The sequence below is a fragment of the Eretmochelys imbricata genome, chromosome 24 (assembly GCF_965152235.1).
Source record: "Eretmochelys imbricata isolate rEreImb1 chromosome 24, rEreImb1.hap1, whole genome shotgun sequence".
Classification (NCBI taxonomy): domain Eukaryota; kingdom Metazoa; phylum Chordata; order Testudines; family Cheloniidae; genus Eretmochelys; species Eretmochelys imbricata.
The window spans coordinates 18,867,536-18,885,459 of NC_135595.1; the positions used below are offsets into that span (position 1 = coordinate 18,867,536).

Genomic DNA, 17,924 nt, shown 5'->3' on the forward strand with positions numbered 1-17,924 from the left:
CGTCCTGGCTCCCAACCCCCTTCCTTTGCCCTTGCGGTGTAATTACAGTAGCGCTGAACTCTTCCCTCCTTTCAGCCATTTTGGGCGGTGACAGTCACCGTGGGCAGAACTCCCACGCAATGGAGTCCCCCTATCTTGTCAAGGAAGCCCTGGTCACTGGCCAGCCAGGCGCCTCCTCCAGCAATCAGCCTGATCTCTAGGATTTCACATCGTTGCTCCCCTGCTCCCAATCCTGCGTTTTTTTACTTTTCAGGAAGCAGCTGGCTGGGGAGCTCTAATGGGTTAGAGCCGGGGGCCAGGACTCCTGGGTTCTCTCCCTGGCTCTGGGAGGGGAGTGGGGTCTAGCGGTTAGACCGGGGTGCTGGGAGTTAACCCTTCTCTTCCCCCCACCCCCCACCACAGGCTGTTTTCTGTATTTTCTGCTCCCTCAATGATCTTTTCTGACAGAAATTAAAATAAAATGTCGAGCCAAAGCCACTGAGCAGAGGGAAACCCTACTATAATAAGCCAGCCTGTGCAGTGTCAGTTCTCAGGGCAGACCCTAGAATAAACAGCATGCCCGGCCGCCCAGCGCTCATAAGCAACCCTACAGCAATAACCCTAGGCGATGCAATCCAAGGTCTCCGGAGAGACCCCACAATAAACAAACCACTCTGCCCAGTCACCCTCCACGGAGCAAGGGAGCGTGCATAGCCCCAGAGCCCCGGAGAGAGCCAACAGACAACACATTAGTGTCTGTAGCCCCAGTGCACGTGAGCGACCCTACCGTAAACAAACATACCAGTGTTCACAGGAGACCCTACCGTAAACAAACAGGCTCTGCGGCCCTGGTGCTCACAGGAGACCCTACAACAAACAAACGAGCCCGTGCGACCCCAGTGGTCACGGAAGACCCTACAATAAACAAACGAGACCTTGCAGCCCCAGCATGCACAGGAGACCCTACAATAAACAAACTGGGATGCCCAGATACTCCACCATCAACAAACCATCCTGCTGCACAAGCCCCGTGGTTCATGAGAGACCCTGGCCTGGGAGGGGAGACCGAGCCTGGAACAGCCTGCTGCTGGGAGCTGCGGCGGGGGGGGGCGGGGATGGACGCATAGAAAGAACAGCCACCGCGCGTTGGCACGATGAATTTTGTCCCTCGCCCGAGCTGGTGAGAGAAACCAGCGCGCGAAGGGGGAGCCCTGACGCGCCCCCGTGCGGGCACTTGGTATAGCCCAGCGCTCGCTCCCTGCTCCTGGCCCCTCCCAGCGGCTGGGTTGATTCGGCCGCGTCCGGCGGCGGCTCCTCCCTCCTCCCCGGTGGATTCTGCTGCGTCCGCCCCCTGTTCCCTGGGGATTCCCCCCCTCCCGGGGATTCCCCCCCAGCGATATGTACCCCCCTTCCCGCTGGGATTTGCCCCCAGCCCCAGGAATTCACCCCCAGGATTTGCCCCCCTCCCTCACTGAGCCTCCTGCATTGTCCCCTCCCCCTGCTCTGCCCGGACTCCAGAGTTCTCTCCCCGGCTCTGGGAGGGGAGTGGGAACTGGGGGAGGGCTGGGAGCCCGGACTCCTGGGTTCTCCCCCTGGCACCAGGAGAGGAGTGGTGTCTAGTGGTTAGAGCGGCAGGGGGCTGGGAATCACGCCCCAGAGGCAGGAATGGAACCCAGGAGTCCTAGGGGGCATGCGGGCCCCCTATAAGGGTGAACCTCCCCTCTTATGAGACAGGGCTCAGCCGCCCCTTGGGGGAGCTGAGAGCCTGCATGGCCAGGCTGACAAATAGAAAATCCTAGGGAAATTAAATGCAAACGACCCCAGTTAACGCTTCATTACAGGGCTGAGATATTCCACGCCCCGCAGCTTATCCCACCCCTGCCACCAGCTCTGCCCTGACAGTCTCAGACACGGGATTTTCCCTTCTCCCCTCTGCACCTCCCAAACCAACCAGAGCCAGGGCTCTTGATGGCCTGCCAGTCCTGCACCCTTTAGAGTAGGATCCCTGAGGAGAAAGCTGCCCGTCTACATACGTCTGTCCCACCTTTGTTACCCAAGATCAGAGCCCTGTCACTCCGGGCGCTGCACAGACCCAGACTAAGATCAGCCCCCCCCCCCCACGTGCTCCATCCTGACCCACAGCAACCCATCCAATATTCCAGTGAGGAGATGAACTGAGAACAAGTCTTTGGGTGGAGGGGGGCAGCAGGAGGGGAGATGAAAACAGGGTTGGATGGGGGGGGCACTGGGAGGGGTATATGGCACAGGATGGAGGGGTAGGCGGGGTCTGATGTGGGGCTGGATCTGGGGGATATGTGCATGGTGGAATGGGAGGGAGAAAGCTATATAGATAGATGAGGTTGATGGGGGAGTGGGGATGTGGGGCTGGATTGAGGGTATATGGGGTCAGTATGTGGGGCTGGAAGCTCCCCGGGGTGTGTGTGTGTAGCCAGGTCCCCCTAACTCCGGCCCTGTCATAACCATAAGGGTAGCCTAAAATTCCTCCTTACCTGTAAGGGGTTAAGAAGCTCAAATAACCCGGTTGGTACCTGACCAAAGGAACCAATGGGGACAAAAGATCCTTTCAAATCTGGGGGGGCCTTTGTTTTGGGTTCTTTGTCTTGGTGTTCCTTTGCGCTTGAGACTAAGCGGGACCGGACATCAGTCCATGTCCTCCAAACCCTTCTGAACCAGTCTCTCCTATTACAGAAATTCTAAGTACTGCCAGGCAAGGTGGATTAGTTTCTCTTTGTTTTCTCAACTTGTGAATTTTCCCTTTGCTGGAGGGAGGTTTATCCCGGTTTTGTTGTAACTTTGAAGCTAAGGCCCTGGGGGGGGGGGGGGTTCCTCTGTGTTTTGTGCATCGTTTGTTACCCTGTAAAGTTATCTTCCAACCTGACTTTACAGAGGGGATTTTTACCTTTTCTTTTTTTTTTTTTTTAAATAAAATTCTTTTAAGAAGGGATTGATTTTTTTTTTCAGTGTCCAGAGATCTAGGGGTTTGGGTCTGTGTTCACTTTGTAACCAATTGGTTAGGATATTCTCAAGCCTCCCCAGGAAAGGGGGTGAAGGGGCTTGGGGGGCTATTTTGCGGGAACAGGAACGCCAAGTGGTCCTTTCCCTGATTCTTTGTCTAAACCCCTTGGTGGTGGCAGCATACTGTTCAAGGACAAGGTGGAATTTGTGCCTTGGGAAAGTTTTTAACCTAAGCTGGTAAAAATAAGCTTAGGGGGTCTTGCATGCTGGTCCCCACATCTATCCCCGAGTTCAGAGTGGGAAGGGAACCCTGCCATGGTGGCAGAGGTGGGCCCCATACGCAGCCCTGACACTGCCCCGCTCCCTGCAGCTGCCTGCACTGTGCCCATCACCCCAGGCCAGCGGGTCTGAGGGACCAGCTGGAGAAGGACAGAGACCAGTGGCTGGGGCAGGCGGGGGGGGGGGGGGGGGAAGGAATATGACAGGTGAGCAGGGGATGGGGACAGGTGAGCAGGGGGAATGGGGACAGGCGAGTAGGGCGAATGGGGGTGTAGGGAGATGGATGGAGGGACAGAGGACATGGGATGGATGGAGGTATAAGGGGATGGGGGTATAGAGACGTGGGGCTGGGGAGCTGGAAGGGGGACTGGTGCCCAGAGGGACGATGGCCAATTGTAACACAAGGGTCAGTTTTGGCCCCGTTTGTATCTTGGGCCGGGTGTCAATGGGGCCAGAGCCCCAGCGGGCAGGAACTGGCCATCGCTCTGGAGACACTCCCTTTCTCATTCACAGCAGGGCATTTCCCCTGTGTAAATCCCAGCCCAGGTTTGCTCACCCCGATCTTGGCCTGAATCCGGCCCCCGAGACTGGATTCCCGCTTCTTGGGCCCAAATCCCACCCAGAGGACTAAACTCCAGCTGCTGCTGGTGACATGCAGGCCAGGCTGGACTATTGGTGCATGACAGTGAGGTGACGCCAGCGAAATGCCTGAGGGACAGCACCATGCGGACTGGGGGGACCGGGAAACCATCGATAATCGGTCAAATGACATCATTCATTGCAGGGCCCCGCTCTCGGCCGGGGTCTGCACAGCGCCCGGCGCGAGGGGACCCCCGCTCTCGGCCGGGGTCTGTGTTTATGTTGTACAATCTCTAATTTATAATATTATGTTAACTAACAATATGATAATACTTATAAATGATATAATTATCAATTACTACATTTTAAATGAGAGATTGAACAATACTTTATATTATAAATACATTATTTGTAATTAATTATAAATTAGATATTGCATATTATATATGTTAAACAATATTAATCATTTCTAATAAACACAATTATATAACTAAATGATTACTACTATTTATCATTTATAACATTTTATATCATAAATGAGAAATTAGTAATAAATCAGGGACTATATATTAAACACTACTTTGTATTATAAATGATAAATTAGTAATTATTATAAATTGGGCACTATTCAGGATATATTAAAATACATTAGTAGTAAGACTAAGCTTTTATCAGGGATATTTTTAGTAAAAGTCGGGGACAGGTGATGGGCAAAAAATAAAAGTTCATGGAAACTGTGACCTGTCCTTGAATTTTACTAAAAATATCCCGGACAAAATGGGGATCGGTGGGTCCCCACACTGCCTGAAGCGGGGCAGCTGAACTGGGGCTGTGGGGTGACCCTGCCCCTGCAGCTCTGGGGGCCCACGGCGGCTGGGAGCTCAGGGGTTCCGCCATCGCAGCTGGGGGCTGTAGGGGCTGCCAGAGACGGTAGAGGTACCCCACAGCTCCCTGTCCCCGCGGGCAGCGGGGGACCCACAGCTCCCGATCACCGCAGGCTGAAGTCACAAAGGTTGCTGGAAGTCACAGATTCCATGATGAAATCAGTCTTATTAGTAATTATCAGTAATTATAAATTAGCAATTGATACTCACTCTCTGTATTAAACACCACTAATATTTTCTATTACAGATGATAAACGATTTGATTCTTCTCCTTGCCTCAGGCCCGTCTCCCTGGGGCTGGCTCGTCTCCATTCCCGTCTGTCTTGGAGCAGTTCCTCAGAAACGCTGCTGTTCATCGAAGCCCAGCTAGCGCTGGGTCTTCCAACACAGCTTTTACCTGCCACGTCTAACTTGAACCCCCCGTTTCCTGGCTGTTCTTCCGATCTTCCAGCCCCCTGGCCAAACTGTCCAAGCCTGGATCCCCTCCGCGGTTCTAGAATTGGTGCCACCTTCCCCGAATTTGTTTGTTCCAAGCACAAATTCATCCTCGTTACCCCCAGGGTCCAGCTGAATGGGTTTATTACCATTCTCTGCAAGATCTGCACCGGTCGCTTCCTCCGTTCCCAGCATTCGGAGCCATACACGCTGCAGGCCCAATTACCGACTCGTAGTTCTGACTTGTCACTGTGCTAGCCAGCCTCCTACCGCAGGTCACGCCTCACTCCTCTTTATGGACTTGACGCCTTTCCTGCTTCGAAGATCCTTGCTGAGTTCCCCATTTTCCTGCTGCGGGGACTGACCGCTGGCTGTAAGACTTTGCCAGAGACAGGATAACTGACCAATTGGTTGTGTTAATTATTAACATTTTGTTGTAAAACCCAGATTGCACGTTTAACGAACTCTGACAAGTCATGTTATACCTAGCCTTGGAAGGGGTTGTTTTTTTATCAGTAAACATCAATAAAAGTCAATTTCACCGCACCCACGGAAACTGATGGAAAAATCTTTCTATTGATGATCACCAAAATGTCCGGATGGGCGACGTGAGACCAGCCCGGCTGGGGAATGGAGCGGAGCTGGATTTCAGGATATTTGCTTTGTACATGTCGACAATGTGTGTTTTAACAGGTATAAAGCTTTCACTTTTTAAAATCAACGTTTAGTCATTCAATAATTATTGTCTGACCCGCCCTGTTGCGTGACTGCCCCATAACTTCCCGCAACAGCGAACATTTAAATCAGTAAAAAAATTTAAAATGCTTTAAAAATTGATATGTCAAAAATGATAAAACTCAAATTGTCAAGCCTAATTATACATTAACCATTAGTTCCTAATTATTAATAAGTATGAATTCTTACAATACATTCTCAACAGATCTTGGATGATAGATTATCAGTGATCAGTTACCAATTATTATAATCAGGTGACAATGTGTTGGGTACAAATCGATAGTCACGCAGTAAAATTAATCAGATGAAAGAATGTGACGGAAAAAAAACAACAAAAATAACAAAGAAATTGTGAACTGGGAAATTTCTGTAGCAGGTTAAAAAAAAAGTCGAGTAACAAAAATAACTTTACCCAGATTTTAATTTTAAACATGTAGGTGAAATTTAACCAATCTGCAAAAAGAATTGAGAGAAAGAAAATACTAAACAACAGAGTAAAAATAAATCACCCTTGAGGGGGATAAATAGCTGGGTAGAAATTTTGAGGTTTAAAAAAATCTGGCATTTGAGGGCTGGGTTTCTAGTGATGGGAAATTAATACCCTAGGAGTTCATGGTCCATTTCATACTGGGGTGACAGATTTTCATTCAAAAGTCAATCCTGACCTGCAGCCCCCTGTTATCCCAGCCCTGAGATGCCCCCCCACAGCTCTGCCAGTGCCCCTCACTCCTGACCCGCAGCCCTCTGCTCTCCCTCTGTACAAGTCACAGATGTTTTCTGGGTCCTGTAGGTTATAAGTACCCCAAACCCAACCTGCTGCTGCGGCTGGAAAGGGGATGAAACCATGGGGCAAGGTTGATCCCTGTTATAGAAACGTCTTCCAGTGTATTATATGCACCCCATGGGGAGGACAGGGCGGTGGGGGGGGGAGGGGGGAAATTCGCTCATTTTATTTTTTTGGTACATTAATCTAAAAAAAGTAATGACTCTGTCTGTCCATCCTCTGCTGGAGGGGCTGACTGCCCCCTCCCCCAATCTTACAGACAGCACCCCCTGGGAAGTCTTGAATTCCCCCAAAGCCCAACTTCTCCACAACACCCCCTGCCCCTCCGAAAAGGTTCCAGACTCCAGCTCAACAGGCCCCTCCCCGGTCTGTGAGTGCCCCTCAATTCCAACCCACAGCCCCCTGCTATAACAGCCCCTGGCTCCCCCACCCCCCCCCCCCCGGCTCCGTTCATGGACCTACCTCTCGGTCTCTGTCAGCCCTGCTATCAGCCCCACTGCTTCGTTTCTGCCACTCAGTAGCAGCTGTGCGGTCAGATCAACACAAGGGGGCCACAGCTGGGCTCGTTAACAGGTTTAATTAGGAAAGTTACACACTGGCCATGCAGCAAAGGACATGGCCCCCTCAGGTGGTGTGGGGAGCAGCTGAGCTGGGCTCTGGCTCAGGACCCCCACACCCTCTCTTCTCCCCCAGCTGGTCTGAGTCAGGAAAGCACTGTGGGGCACAAGAGAGAAAGTTCCCCTGCTGGATTCCCCTGCCCAGGCCAGACAGAACATGCGGAGACCCCCACCCCTGGCTACAGCTCAGAGGGAGAATGGATGGATTATGACTCCATGGCTGGAGATGGGGGTCACGCAGACACAGAGCAGCTGAGGGGTGGAGCAGTAGCTCCAGCCCCATTCAGGCCCAGAGAGCGAGATGCCTCCGCTCATCACACACGTGTCCTGAGTTTCAATACAGAGGCCGCTCCCTGAACCAGTGCGGAGGGGGGGGGGGGCGTTCAAGTTCATGGCAGCAGGGCCAGTAGCTTTTCCGCAGCAGCTCCCTGGGGGATGTGGGTTTATGGGGGCACAGGCTCAGCAGCACGTCTCCTTTCGAAGGACAATGTGGGGCCCTTTCAAAAAATCCCACTGGGACAGAGCAGGGTCCCCAGCATGCACCCTCCGCTGTGCTGTGTGGGAGGGAGCCCAGGACTTGCAACCTAAATTCAGTGTGGGGCCCTGGCCAGGGCCTCAGGGAGACCAGACCCACCCCCCTGTTAAAGGGAGTTTTTAAACCAAGCTTCACCTGAAAGCCGTTTATTTTGCTCAAAGAAAATGTTGTAGAAAAGAGCTCCCCCCCAAATACAAACAGCACCCCAGGATCTAGGGCAGGAGAAAGGGAAACCATGGAGACAGGCACACAGCAACCCTGAAACTGACCAGGGAGCAGGACTGAAATTGACCAGACACACCCACCTAGGTCCCTCTCCCCCCAGCCTGAAACCACCAGGGAGAGAAGGAAAGTAACCAGCTTAATTTCCTTGCTCAGAGCAGTCAAATGGTAAGACCTGAACTCACCCACCGCCGTGGCTCGGTGAAAATTCACGGTGCCAAGCGGTCCCTGGCTGCACCGTTACCAGGGCGGTAAGGCAGGGAGGGAAGGTTTCCTGCATTTCATCTGGGTTTGTAAATTCTCTGGAGTTTAGCATCTAACCCCGCCCCGCGGGTTCCTCCCTCCCAGTCACAGACTCTGTCCAGCACAAGTCAGGTGGGTTTAACTGAAAAGGGGGCCCACGCAGGTGAAGGGGACTGGACATGGGGGGTCCGGCGGATGCAGACACCTGTTCAAAGGGATGTGATTGTAGGGCGGGCGAACGGCGAGAAGCAGAGTCAATCCAGGATTAACCCAACAGGTCGAAACAACAGCGCTGGCGGAAAGAAGGTTGAGGGGATGGGTGGTGAGGGCGCCTAACAGATTGGGGGGAGGGGTATATTGAGGGGAACAGGGAGGAGGAGTCAGATCAGCTGCGGGGGGTGGGTACATGTGGGGCGGCCCTGCCCCGGCACAGAGCCCAGCTCAGCCCCTGCAGTTGACGTTGATGCGAACAGGAGGCTCAGGCAGGGGCCGGAACCGCCCCGCCCAGCGTGTTGTCCGTACCCAGGTACACGGGGGGGCTCCCAGCCCCGAGTCTGCGCTGGGGGGGGGTCTGCGAGCGCCGCCCTATGCTTGGGGCACCACCACGTAGGGCTGGTGCGGGATGAGCCGCTGGCGCTGGTTGCAGGCGTAGATCCAGCGGGGGCGGACGAAGGAGAGGTTGGCGTTGTCGTTCAGAGCCTGCGGTGGGCGACGGCAGGGAAGTGAGGGCCACGCCCAGAAGAGCATCTGACCAGCCCCCCTGCTCTAAGCCCCTCGACCCCACTCCTCTCCCAGAGCTGGGGAGAGAACCCAGGAGTCCTGGCTCCCAGCTCCCCCCGCTCTGAGGCACTGGACCCCACTCCCATCCCAGTCAGGGACAGAACCCAGGAGTCCTGGCTCCAGAGACTCTAGCCTGCACCCTGCATTAAACACCCAAATGCGACAAACAGGTTAAAGGCCCCGTGTCCCGTTCCCTGCCCCACGGAGCCAGCCAGCCCCCTGCCCGCTCCAGGGGAGGACACGTGCACCTCATCCATTAGGGGTCGCTATTCTGGTGCTGGGGGGCAGGGGGAGAACGGGGGGAGCCCTCTCACCTCCTCGAAGGTGTCATCCCACTCCTGGGCCGTGATGACGTAGTTCACCCGCTCGTTCATGTAGCCCTCCACCTCCCTGGGGGCGGGACAGCAGCATCAGTGAGAACCCCTCGCTCCGACCCACCGTCCCCCCCCCAGCTCTGCCCGCGCCCCGACCCGCGGGGCTCCCCCCCAGCTCTGCCCGCGCCCCTCGCTCCGACCCACCGTCCACCCCCCCAGCTCTGCCCGCGCCCCTCGCTCCGACCCGCAGCCCCCGCGGGGCTCCCCCCCAGCTCTGCCCGCGCCCCTCGCTCCGACCCGCAGCCCCCGCGGGGCTCCCCCCTGCTCTGCCCGCGCCCCTCGCTCCGACCCGCAGCCCCCGCGGGGCTCCCCCCCCAGCTCTGCCCGCGCCCCTCGCTCCGACCCGCAGCCCCCGCGGGGCTCCCCCCCCAGCTCTGCCCGCGCCCCTCGCTCCGACCCGCAGCCCCCGCGGGGCTCCCCCCCCCCAGCTCTGCCCGCGCCCCTCGCTCCGACCCGCAGCCCCCGCGGGGCTCCCCCCCCCAGCTCTGCCCGCGCCCCTCGCTCCAACCCACCATCCGTCCCCCCCCATCGATTATAAAGAATTGCTCGCTGAACACAGATGTGTGTCCAGCACAGAGATGCAGCTGTCTCTAGGGTGGGGCGCGGAGGCTGTTTAACAACCTCCCAGAAACAGATCACGCCTAGGACAGCAGCGAAGGAGAATTTTATAACTACAAAGGGGACTTCGGGCGCTACCCCCACCCAGCAGGATTTCACCCCTCACCCGCTGAATGCCGTGATGTAGCGATTCAGGAGGCGTCGCTCCTGGGAGGGGAACTCGCCATAGAGGAAAAAGCGTTTGCCCACGAAGAAATCTGGAGGAGGAGGAAAGGGGTCACGTAAAGAGCGGGATGCTCGAAAACCGCTTGGGCGTCTCCCTGTCAGAGTCGTATGGTGTTCACCTGTGGGACTCCCTGCCGCAGGATATTAAGCATCTCCTTCATGTGTTCTACTCAAACTCACTGTTAACAGCGGTTACCCATCCCCTAGAGGAGACAGGCCCCGTGCCCCATCGCCCCCCACCCAAGAGAGCCAGTTCCCCCCATGGGGACGGATGGAAGCCAGAGGTCCCTGGAAGGGAAAGGTGCCATGTCCCACCACACATACCAGGAAGCTCCGGGATGGGCTGATCTGGCTCCTCCTCCACATCTGTGTTCTCATCTGTAGACCCACCATAGGGGTCGTCATCGGGGTCCGGAGCTGCCTCCCGACCCGCTTGCTGCTTCTTGCGGTGCTCCTCCTCCACCCTACATCAGGGAGCGTGGGTCAGCCAGGGGGTGACACCCCTGCCGCTCCTCTGCTGAAGCAACGGAACCCCCTGCCCTACCTCATCTCCACCCCCCTCCCAAAGCCAGGGAGAGAACCCAGGCATCCTGGCTCCCAGCCCCCCTGCTCTAATCACTACACCCCTCTCCCCTGAGCTACAGAGAGAACCCAGGAGTCCCTCCCCAGAAAGAGCACGGGGGGGGGGGGAGGCGGATCTCCCCCTGGGGCCTTTTTCCCATCCCTCCTGTCCCCACCCCCTCTCTGGATCAGCCCCCATGGCCAAGGGGCACTCGCCCCAACTCACCGGGGGCCAAGCTCTGCTGTACCCACCTCCTCAGCTCATCGTCTGTGTCGCCGGAGTCGCCCTCCCCGCTGTCTCTCGCCCCTGGAGAACAGCACGGGAAATCAGTCCCAGCCACCCCACAGCATTGTGGGATACCTCCCGGGGCAGGGAGCCAGGACTCCTGGGTTCTCTCCCTACCTGCGGGCTCCCCGCTGTCCGTGGAGGCCGGGGAGCTCTCCCCGCCGGCCCGCGAGTTGCCGGCGTTGGCCCAGGATGTGCCGGGCTCTGTCTCCTCCCCTGAGGACTCACCCTGAGGCGGCAGGGCCCTGGCAGACGCCTTGCCCTGGTGGTTGGAGCTAGGCAGCCCGGCTCTCTGCAAGAGAAAGGTCCGAGGGGTGGGTCTGTGCAAGGTGGTGTAATGGGGGCAGGGGCTTGGGAAGCTAGACCCCACCCTCCTCCCAGAGCTGGGGAGAGAACCCAGGAGTCCTGGCTCCCAGCCCCACCCCACTCCCCTCCCAGAGCCAGGCCCTGCCCCATCTGATGCCCCCTACCTGTCGGGGGGAGGGGGTCTTGCGGGGCCGGGCGGGCGGCTCTTCCTCACTCTCCTCTTCCTCCTCGCTGCCCGAGGCAGGCGGACCGTCCATCAGGTACCTGCCCAGGGACACCCCTCGGTTATCCCCTCAGCCAAGCGCTGCTCCCCAGCCCCAGGGAGATCCGACTATACCCCCTGGAGCCCCCCACCCCCCTGCAGTCCCCTACAACAGGGCTGAACCCCCTGAGCTCCAGCCATTACTGATTGCCCCCCCCCATGAATGACCCCCAGCACCCTCCCCCACCAGTCTTGCTCCCCATCTGACCCCGATAGCATATAACCCCCCAAGCCCCAGATAATGCTGACATCTCCTGGATGGCCCCCCAGACACACTGGATGTAGGGTGCCCCCTCCTCACCGTTTGCAGGGCAGGTGCCGCCGGGCCCGGTGGCAGTCCAGCACCCACTCCTTCCGCACAATGGTGCCCCCGCGCCCCTTCACCTGGCTGTACTTGGGGGTGTTGGCGAAGGCACAGCTGGGGGAGAGGGAAGCAGAAGGGAGATCAGAGAGAGGTAGATCAAGGCATCAGGACTCCTGGGTTCTTTCCCCAGCTCTGGGTTGGGAGTGAAGTCTAGTGGTTAGACGGGGGTACCTAGATGAGGCGGGTGCTGTCGGGGGTCCAGTTGGGCTGGCCGGGCGGTACCGGCCGGGCAGGGGCAGGGAGCCGGCAGTACCTACGTGAGGTGGGTGCTGTCCGGGGTCCTGTCGGGCGGTACCAGCCAGGCGGGGTGGGGAGGGGAGCCGGCAGTACCGATATGAGGTGGGTGCTGCCAGGGGTCCAGTCCGTCTGGCCGGGCAGGGAGCCGGCGGTACCCACATGAGGTGGGTGCAGTCGGGGGTCCAGTCAGGCTGGCTGGGCAGTACTGGCCTGGCAGGGGCAGGGAGCTGGCAGTACCTACATGAGGTGGGTGCTGTCGGGGGTCCAGTCGGGCCGGTACTTGGCGCCCATCTCCAGCGCCTTGTCCCGCAGCTCGGAGCGGAAGGGGTTCTGGAAGCCGCTCAGCACGAAGACCGTCCCCTGCAGGAGCCTATGAAAATCCTCCCCTGCCCCCTCCGGCGACGGCTCCTTCGGCTGCTTCTTGTGGGCCGGCAGCCTGCTGGGGGGTGGCTCTGGGGCTGGGGGAGGACAATGGGGGGGGGTTCATGATAACACCCACCTACTGGGACACCTGAGCCAACTGAAACACTCGGCCAAATGAGTGACAGATCTGCCCTCCCCTCCTTACACTGTACCACGCCCCCCTTTCTCTGGCCCTTAAGGTACCAACAGACCTCGACCCGTCATACTGTAGACCCGTCATACTGTATACTATAGAGAGAGCTGGGGAGAGAACCAGGAGTCCCCTCTCACCTTTGGGCTTCTTGGGGGCTGGCTGCATGGAGTGGGGGGCCTCGGGGTCAGGCTTCCGAGCAGAGGGGGGGGCCGAGTTCTCCTTGCTGAACTCAAACTTCCTCTTGGTGGGAGCCGGATCCTGAGGGAGAAGAAGTGGATCAGGAGCGAAAGATAAACAACTGGTACGATCAGCATTGGATTCCTGAATGCAGCCACCACTGCGGGGGCTGTTTATACAGGGACCCCTCACCGGGTGCTGAGATGCGGCAGCTTTAAGACAAAACGTGAAGGAGAACCCTGTACCCAAGCAAATCTGCAATGCAGCAGATTGCGGGTATCAGAATGCAGTCCCCAGTGATGGGAGCCGGCCCGGATGCCAGGGTTCACATAGATGACTACATTCCCAGGCCAGCAGGGCCACCTGTGCCCGTCAGCCCGTTCCAGACAGCCCAGGCCAGAGACCGGCCCCCCAGTCACTCCTAGGGTCGATCTTACCAAGGAATCCCCTGTCTCAACTGAGAAACTGCCCGGGATGGTGAATCCCCCGCGCCCCTTGGGGACTTGTCCCAATATTTCATTGCCCTCCCTGGTGAGCACTGATGCCTTATTCCCAGGGTGAATAGAGACGGGATTGCAGCTCCCGGGAGCCTTCCCTGCGTTAAACCGAACGGGTCAAGTGCCTGGCGTCACTTGCTCTGCGGGGAATTTTCAAACCGTTCTTTGTTCTCGCGGCTCTTTGCCAGGGGAGGACACAGGAACTGGCCCCCGGTTCCAGCAGCCCCGCCACTGTGAGGGAGCGGCTGCGCCCGGCCGAGAGGACTGTACCTTGGGGGAGGCTGCAGCGCGGCTCGGGGAGGTCCTGGCGGTGGGTTTCTCTGCGGCGGGTGGGGAGGGGGAGGAGGCGGCGGCGCTGGGTGTACTGGCCTGGAGGGTGGCCACGGCGTAGCTGGGGGACGGTACCTCCGTCTGCGGGGCTGCACGGGAGAGCAGACAAGAGATGTCGCAGCCACAAATCACAGTAGCAGCCCGCGGAGCCAGAGCTAACCAGACGTACCACAGAGGGCAGGGGACAGCCCCTGGAAACCGGCATCTCTGGGTAACCTAGGCAGACGGCCAGCACACCCAGCTGTGGAGAGAACCCAGGAGCCCTGGCTCCCAGCACTCACCACTAGACCGCACTCCCCTCCCGGAGCCGGGCAGAGAACCCAGGAGTCGTGGCTCCCAGCCCCCACCCCATTCTATCCCACTAGACCCCCCCCCCCCCCGGCTCCCCTCCAGGGGTTCATGGTACCTCTGGGTGGTGTGAGAAGCGGTTTGCTAGCTCGGCTGAAGAACAGGGCCCCGGGCCTCATTGAGGCAGAACTGCTGTCCTCGTCCTTCACCTTAAACTGGCCCAGCTTGGTCACCTTCTGTACGGAGAGAGATGCACAGGGCTGGGCTAGTTGGGGCTGCGGGTCGGGCATGAGGGGCACCGGCAGAGCTGGGGAGGGGGGAGCCCAGGGCTGGGCTAGCAGGGGGCTGCAGTTCGGGAGTGAGGGGCACTGGCAGAGCTGAGGGAGGGGAGGGGGGAGTCCATGGCTGGGCTAGCAGGATTGAGGGGCACCACCAAAGCTGTTACTCACCGGGGAGGCAGATTTTGATTGGGTTTCGTTGTTTTCGGGTGGCGAGTGGAACTTCACAAAAGACAGCCCATACGCTAGGGTCTATGGGGAGAACAGCCAGAAAGAAAGTGACCCATTGGCAGAGCTGGGAAGAGAACCCAGGAGTCCTGGCTCCCAGCCCGCCTCCCCTGGTCTAACCACTAGACCTCACTCCCCCCCCCCACCCACTGAGACACCCTGTACCCCATGTTAGGCACTTTTATAAGGTTATGAAATATTTGGTACAAAGTCTGCTTTGTGAGCTATCATTTGAAAACTCATCATTTGCTAAACATCACTGTCCTTTTAAAATGTGTGTAACAGTGTGTGTAAAGCTACGTACTTTTACTATACGATGTTACTAAAATATGTTAGGATTCTGGGGAGCACCCACAGACTAGCTCTTCAGAGACCACAAAGGACAGAACAATACCCCACCAGGTGTTAAGAAACTATCAGCTGGGTAGGCAGCCGTTCTCTGGCAGGGGGAAGGTGTGAATAAGAAATGTACATTTCGCCCCAGAGATGGTTCAAGCCTCACGTACACAAGGTGTGGGGTAATCCTCAGGGGGGAGGGGGTAAAGGAATGAAAAACAGTGGCTTCTACCTCACCTCTCCCATCTCTCTGCTCATGACATCAGTGTATTCCCTGGAAAGACACTGAACCAAAGTGGGGGATCCCAGGCTGAAAGGAAATCCAGCCTGTGAAATCTACTACAAACTTTTGGCGAGAAAAACCCTTTTTTGCTTTTAACTCCACTCAGGGGGTAAATTAGGCAGTAGCTTGCGTGCTTATTTCCTGTCATTTTTCTTTGCACCCCATTCTGGCTTTTACGTCTCATCACTTGTAAGTGATTGGAATCGACCTTTCAGCAGGTAAAAACCTTCTCAAATAGTTTCATCCAAAACAGAGTGTTTGGAGCGAAGTGTTTGGGAACCTCCACTTGGCTGGTGCACAATACCTTCCCTTTGATGGGATTTCTACGAGCTCGTGCTGTCCAGGAGGGTGCTGGGCAGTACAAGCCGCACATTTCTGGGGGACAAGGCCGGGACTAAGGATTTGCGGGTGCTGCCCAGTGTGTAATTGAGGAATGGCTGGGAAAGTGTTCCTGTAACTCAGCTCGGGGTGACTTTGCACGCTGCAGGCTGTGTGAGAGGGCCAGGACTGGTGGCAAAGCAATGTCAAAGAGACCCAAGGGGACACAGCTGTTCCCCACTCCAGACTGTAACCTGGGGAACATCACACCCACCCCGCTTGAGCGGGTCGCACTGACAATGGATCACGACGTCACCACTGTTCTGCACTGCCCGCTTTCACTCACCCACGTGTAATCCCTTCCACCCCTGCCTGGCCAGTATGCGAGGGGTCCCCAGACCAGGCTGTACAGCGGAGGAGGGTCCCAGGGTCGGGAGGGGTCCCACCTTGGTGTAGGGCTGGGTGCAGACAATTTTCACCCGGTCCCATTTCTTCTCTGCTGCTGCCTTCACCAGCTTGTCCGGGCCGAACATCCGGACCCGGTTGAGGTTGGTGCCAGCCTTGCTCTCCGAGGGCGACATGAAAGACGAGGTGACCAGCAGCACCTTGCGGGGGTGGGGGGGAAAGAGAGCCCGGGTTAGAGAAGCCTCTGCAAACCCCTGACATCCCCCCACCCCAAATCCTGTCGTCGCCACAGTCCTAAACGGTTAAGCCCCATGCCGTCGCTCAGCTGGGCCCCACCCCACAGGGCTCACTGAACCAGGTCGACCCCTCTGCCCCCCACCTTAGACCTGGGAGTTCCCCAAAGCTCAGCATGCGCTGCTTCCTCCCCCTCACCTCGTAGTCCTGCTCGCTGGGCGAGGCGGAGCTGCCAGCCAGCACCTCCACGAAGGCTGAGCCCTCGTTGCCCACGTCGATGCTGTGGATCCGCTCCTCCTTTTCAAACTGCCGCGGGCGGAAGGGGAGAGTGTCAGAGGCCGGGGATGCGGTGCCCACCCAGGGCCCATTCCCAACCCACTCCGGGAACCAGGAGTCCCGGCTCCCCCTTGCCCCCACCCCTTCCAGGGACAGAACCCAGGAGTCCCGGCTCCCCCTTGCCCCCGCCCCTTCCAGGGACAGAACCCAGGAGTCCCGGCTCCCCCTTGCCCCCGCCCCTTCCAGGGACAGAACCCAGGAGTCCCGGCTCCCCCTTGCCCCCGCCCCTTCCAGGGACAGAACCCAGGAGTCCCGGCTCCCCCTTGCCCCCGCCCCTTCCAGGGACAGAACCCAGGAGTCCCGGCTCCCCCTTGCCCCCGCCCCTTCCAGGGACAGAACCCAGGAGTCCCGGCTCCCCCTTGCCCCCCCCCTTTCCAGGGACAGAACCCAGGAGTCCCGGCTCCCCCTTGCCCCCCCCCTTTCCAGGGACAGAACCCAGGAGTCCCGGCTCCCCCTTGCCCCCCCCCTTTCCAGGGACAGAACCCAGGAGTCCCGGCTCCCCCTTGCCCCCCCCCTTTCCAGGGACAGAACCCAGGAGTCCCGGCTCCCCCTTGCCCCCGCCCCTTCCAGGGACAGAACCCAGGAGTCCCGGCTCCCCCTTGCCCCCCCCCTTCCAGGGACAGAACCCAGGAGTCCCGGCCCCACGGGGGGGGGGGGGGGAGAGGAGGGGGAGCTCACCTGCAGGATGACCGACAGCTGCTTCTCGCCCGCCTGCGCTGCCTTCCACTTGCGGTAGGTGTCGGCTTTGAGCAGGTTCTCGGCGCAGTGAGTCTGGGGAAGGGGGGGGATCGTCAGGGGGGCGAGACACCCCCAAGGATGGTCTCTTCCCCCCCCCCAGGAATGGTCTCTCCCGTCCCGTCCCCCGGCAGGGAATGGTCTCTCCCACTCAGCTCTCCCGCCCCCCCATGGGGAATGGTCTCTCCAGTCCCCCCCACGGGGAATGGTCTCTCCCGTCCCGTCATGGTCTCGCCGACCCAGACCTGACCCCCCCGGCCCGGCCCCGCCCCCGGGAATGGGCTGCCCCGCACCGGGTCGGCGCTGCTCGCGGACACCACATGGCGGATCCCGATCTCCGGCATCCCCGCGCGCCGCCACCACCGCCGCTGCCCCCCCCGCCCGGAAACAAAACTCCGGCGCCCCCGGAAGTGAAACCGCTCTGCGCCGCCCGCTCCGCTCTATGTGGGCTCGGCCCTCCGAGCCGCTCTGCGCAGGCGCCGTTGCCCAGCGAGGGATTGTGCGCGTGCGCAGCGCCCGATCTCGCCCGAGCAGCGGAGCGCGTGCGTGGTTCCTTCGCGCCTCTTTCGCCCGGTCCCCGCTCGGTCGCGGCGCATGCGCCCCGAGTGCTGCTTGCGGCTCTTCCTAGTGCGCATGCGCCTTGCCCTCGTGCTGCCCTCTCGCACCTGTTCCACCTCCTGGCGGCGCAGAGGTGAAGTCGCA

The 17,924-nt window shown here is 58.6% G+C and overlaps 1 protein-coding gene across 6 annotated transcripts; it reads right to left on the reverse strand.

Annotated features, from left to right (window-relative positions):
- Nucleotides 1–6,270: 6,270 nt before the first annotated feature.
- XRCC1 (X-ray repair cross complementing 1) lies at nucleotides 6,271–17,650 on the reverse strand. 6 transcript variants are annotated; one of them, XR_013348673.1, is made up of 17 exons: nucleotides 17,516–17,650; nucleotides 17,166–17,258; nucleotides 16,350–16,457; nucleotides 15,959–16,117; nucleotides 14,519–14,599; nucleotides 14,188–14,305; nucleotides 13,722–13,870; nucleotides 12,915–13,035; nucleotides 12,463–12,679; nucleotides 11,922–12,038; nucleotides 11,523–11,622; nucleotides 11,019–11,344; nucleotides 10,530–10,669; nucleotides 10,147–10,237; nucleotides 9,363–9,438; nucleotides 7,114–8,967; nucleotides 6,271–6,320 (listed from the first exon to the last, which is right to left on the reverse strand). XR_013348673.1 is itself a non-coding variant. In XM_077840957.1 (17 exons), exons 1-17 carry the CDS (start codon nucleotides 17,564–17,566, stop codon nucleotides 8,854–8,856), a joined length of 1,965 nt encoding a protein of 654 aa, XP_077697083.1. In that variant the 5' UTR covers nucleotides 17,567–17,650; the 3' UTR covers nucleotides 6,271–8,853. The 6 variants fall into 6 exon arrangements, 2 of the variants coding, with proteins under 2 accessions (XP_077697083.1, XP_077697082.1); XM_077840957.1 differs by having other exon boundaries at nucleotides 6,271–8,967; nucleotides 11,019–11,073; nucleotides 11,170–11,344; XR_013348674.1 differs by lacking the exon at nucleotides 6,271–6,320 and having other exon boundaries at nucleotides 8,905–8,967; nucleotides 10,993–11,073; nucleotides 11,170–11,344.
- Between the last annotated feature and the right edge of the window lie 274 nt (nucleotides 17,651–17,924).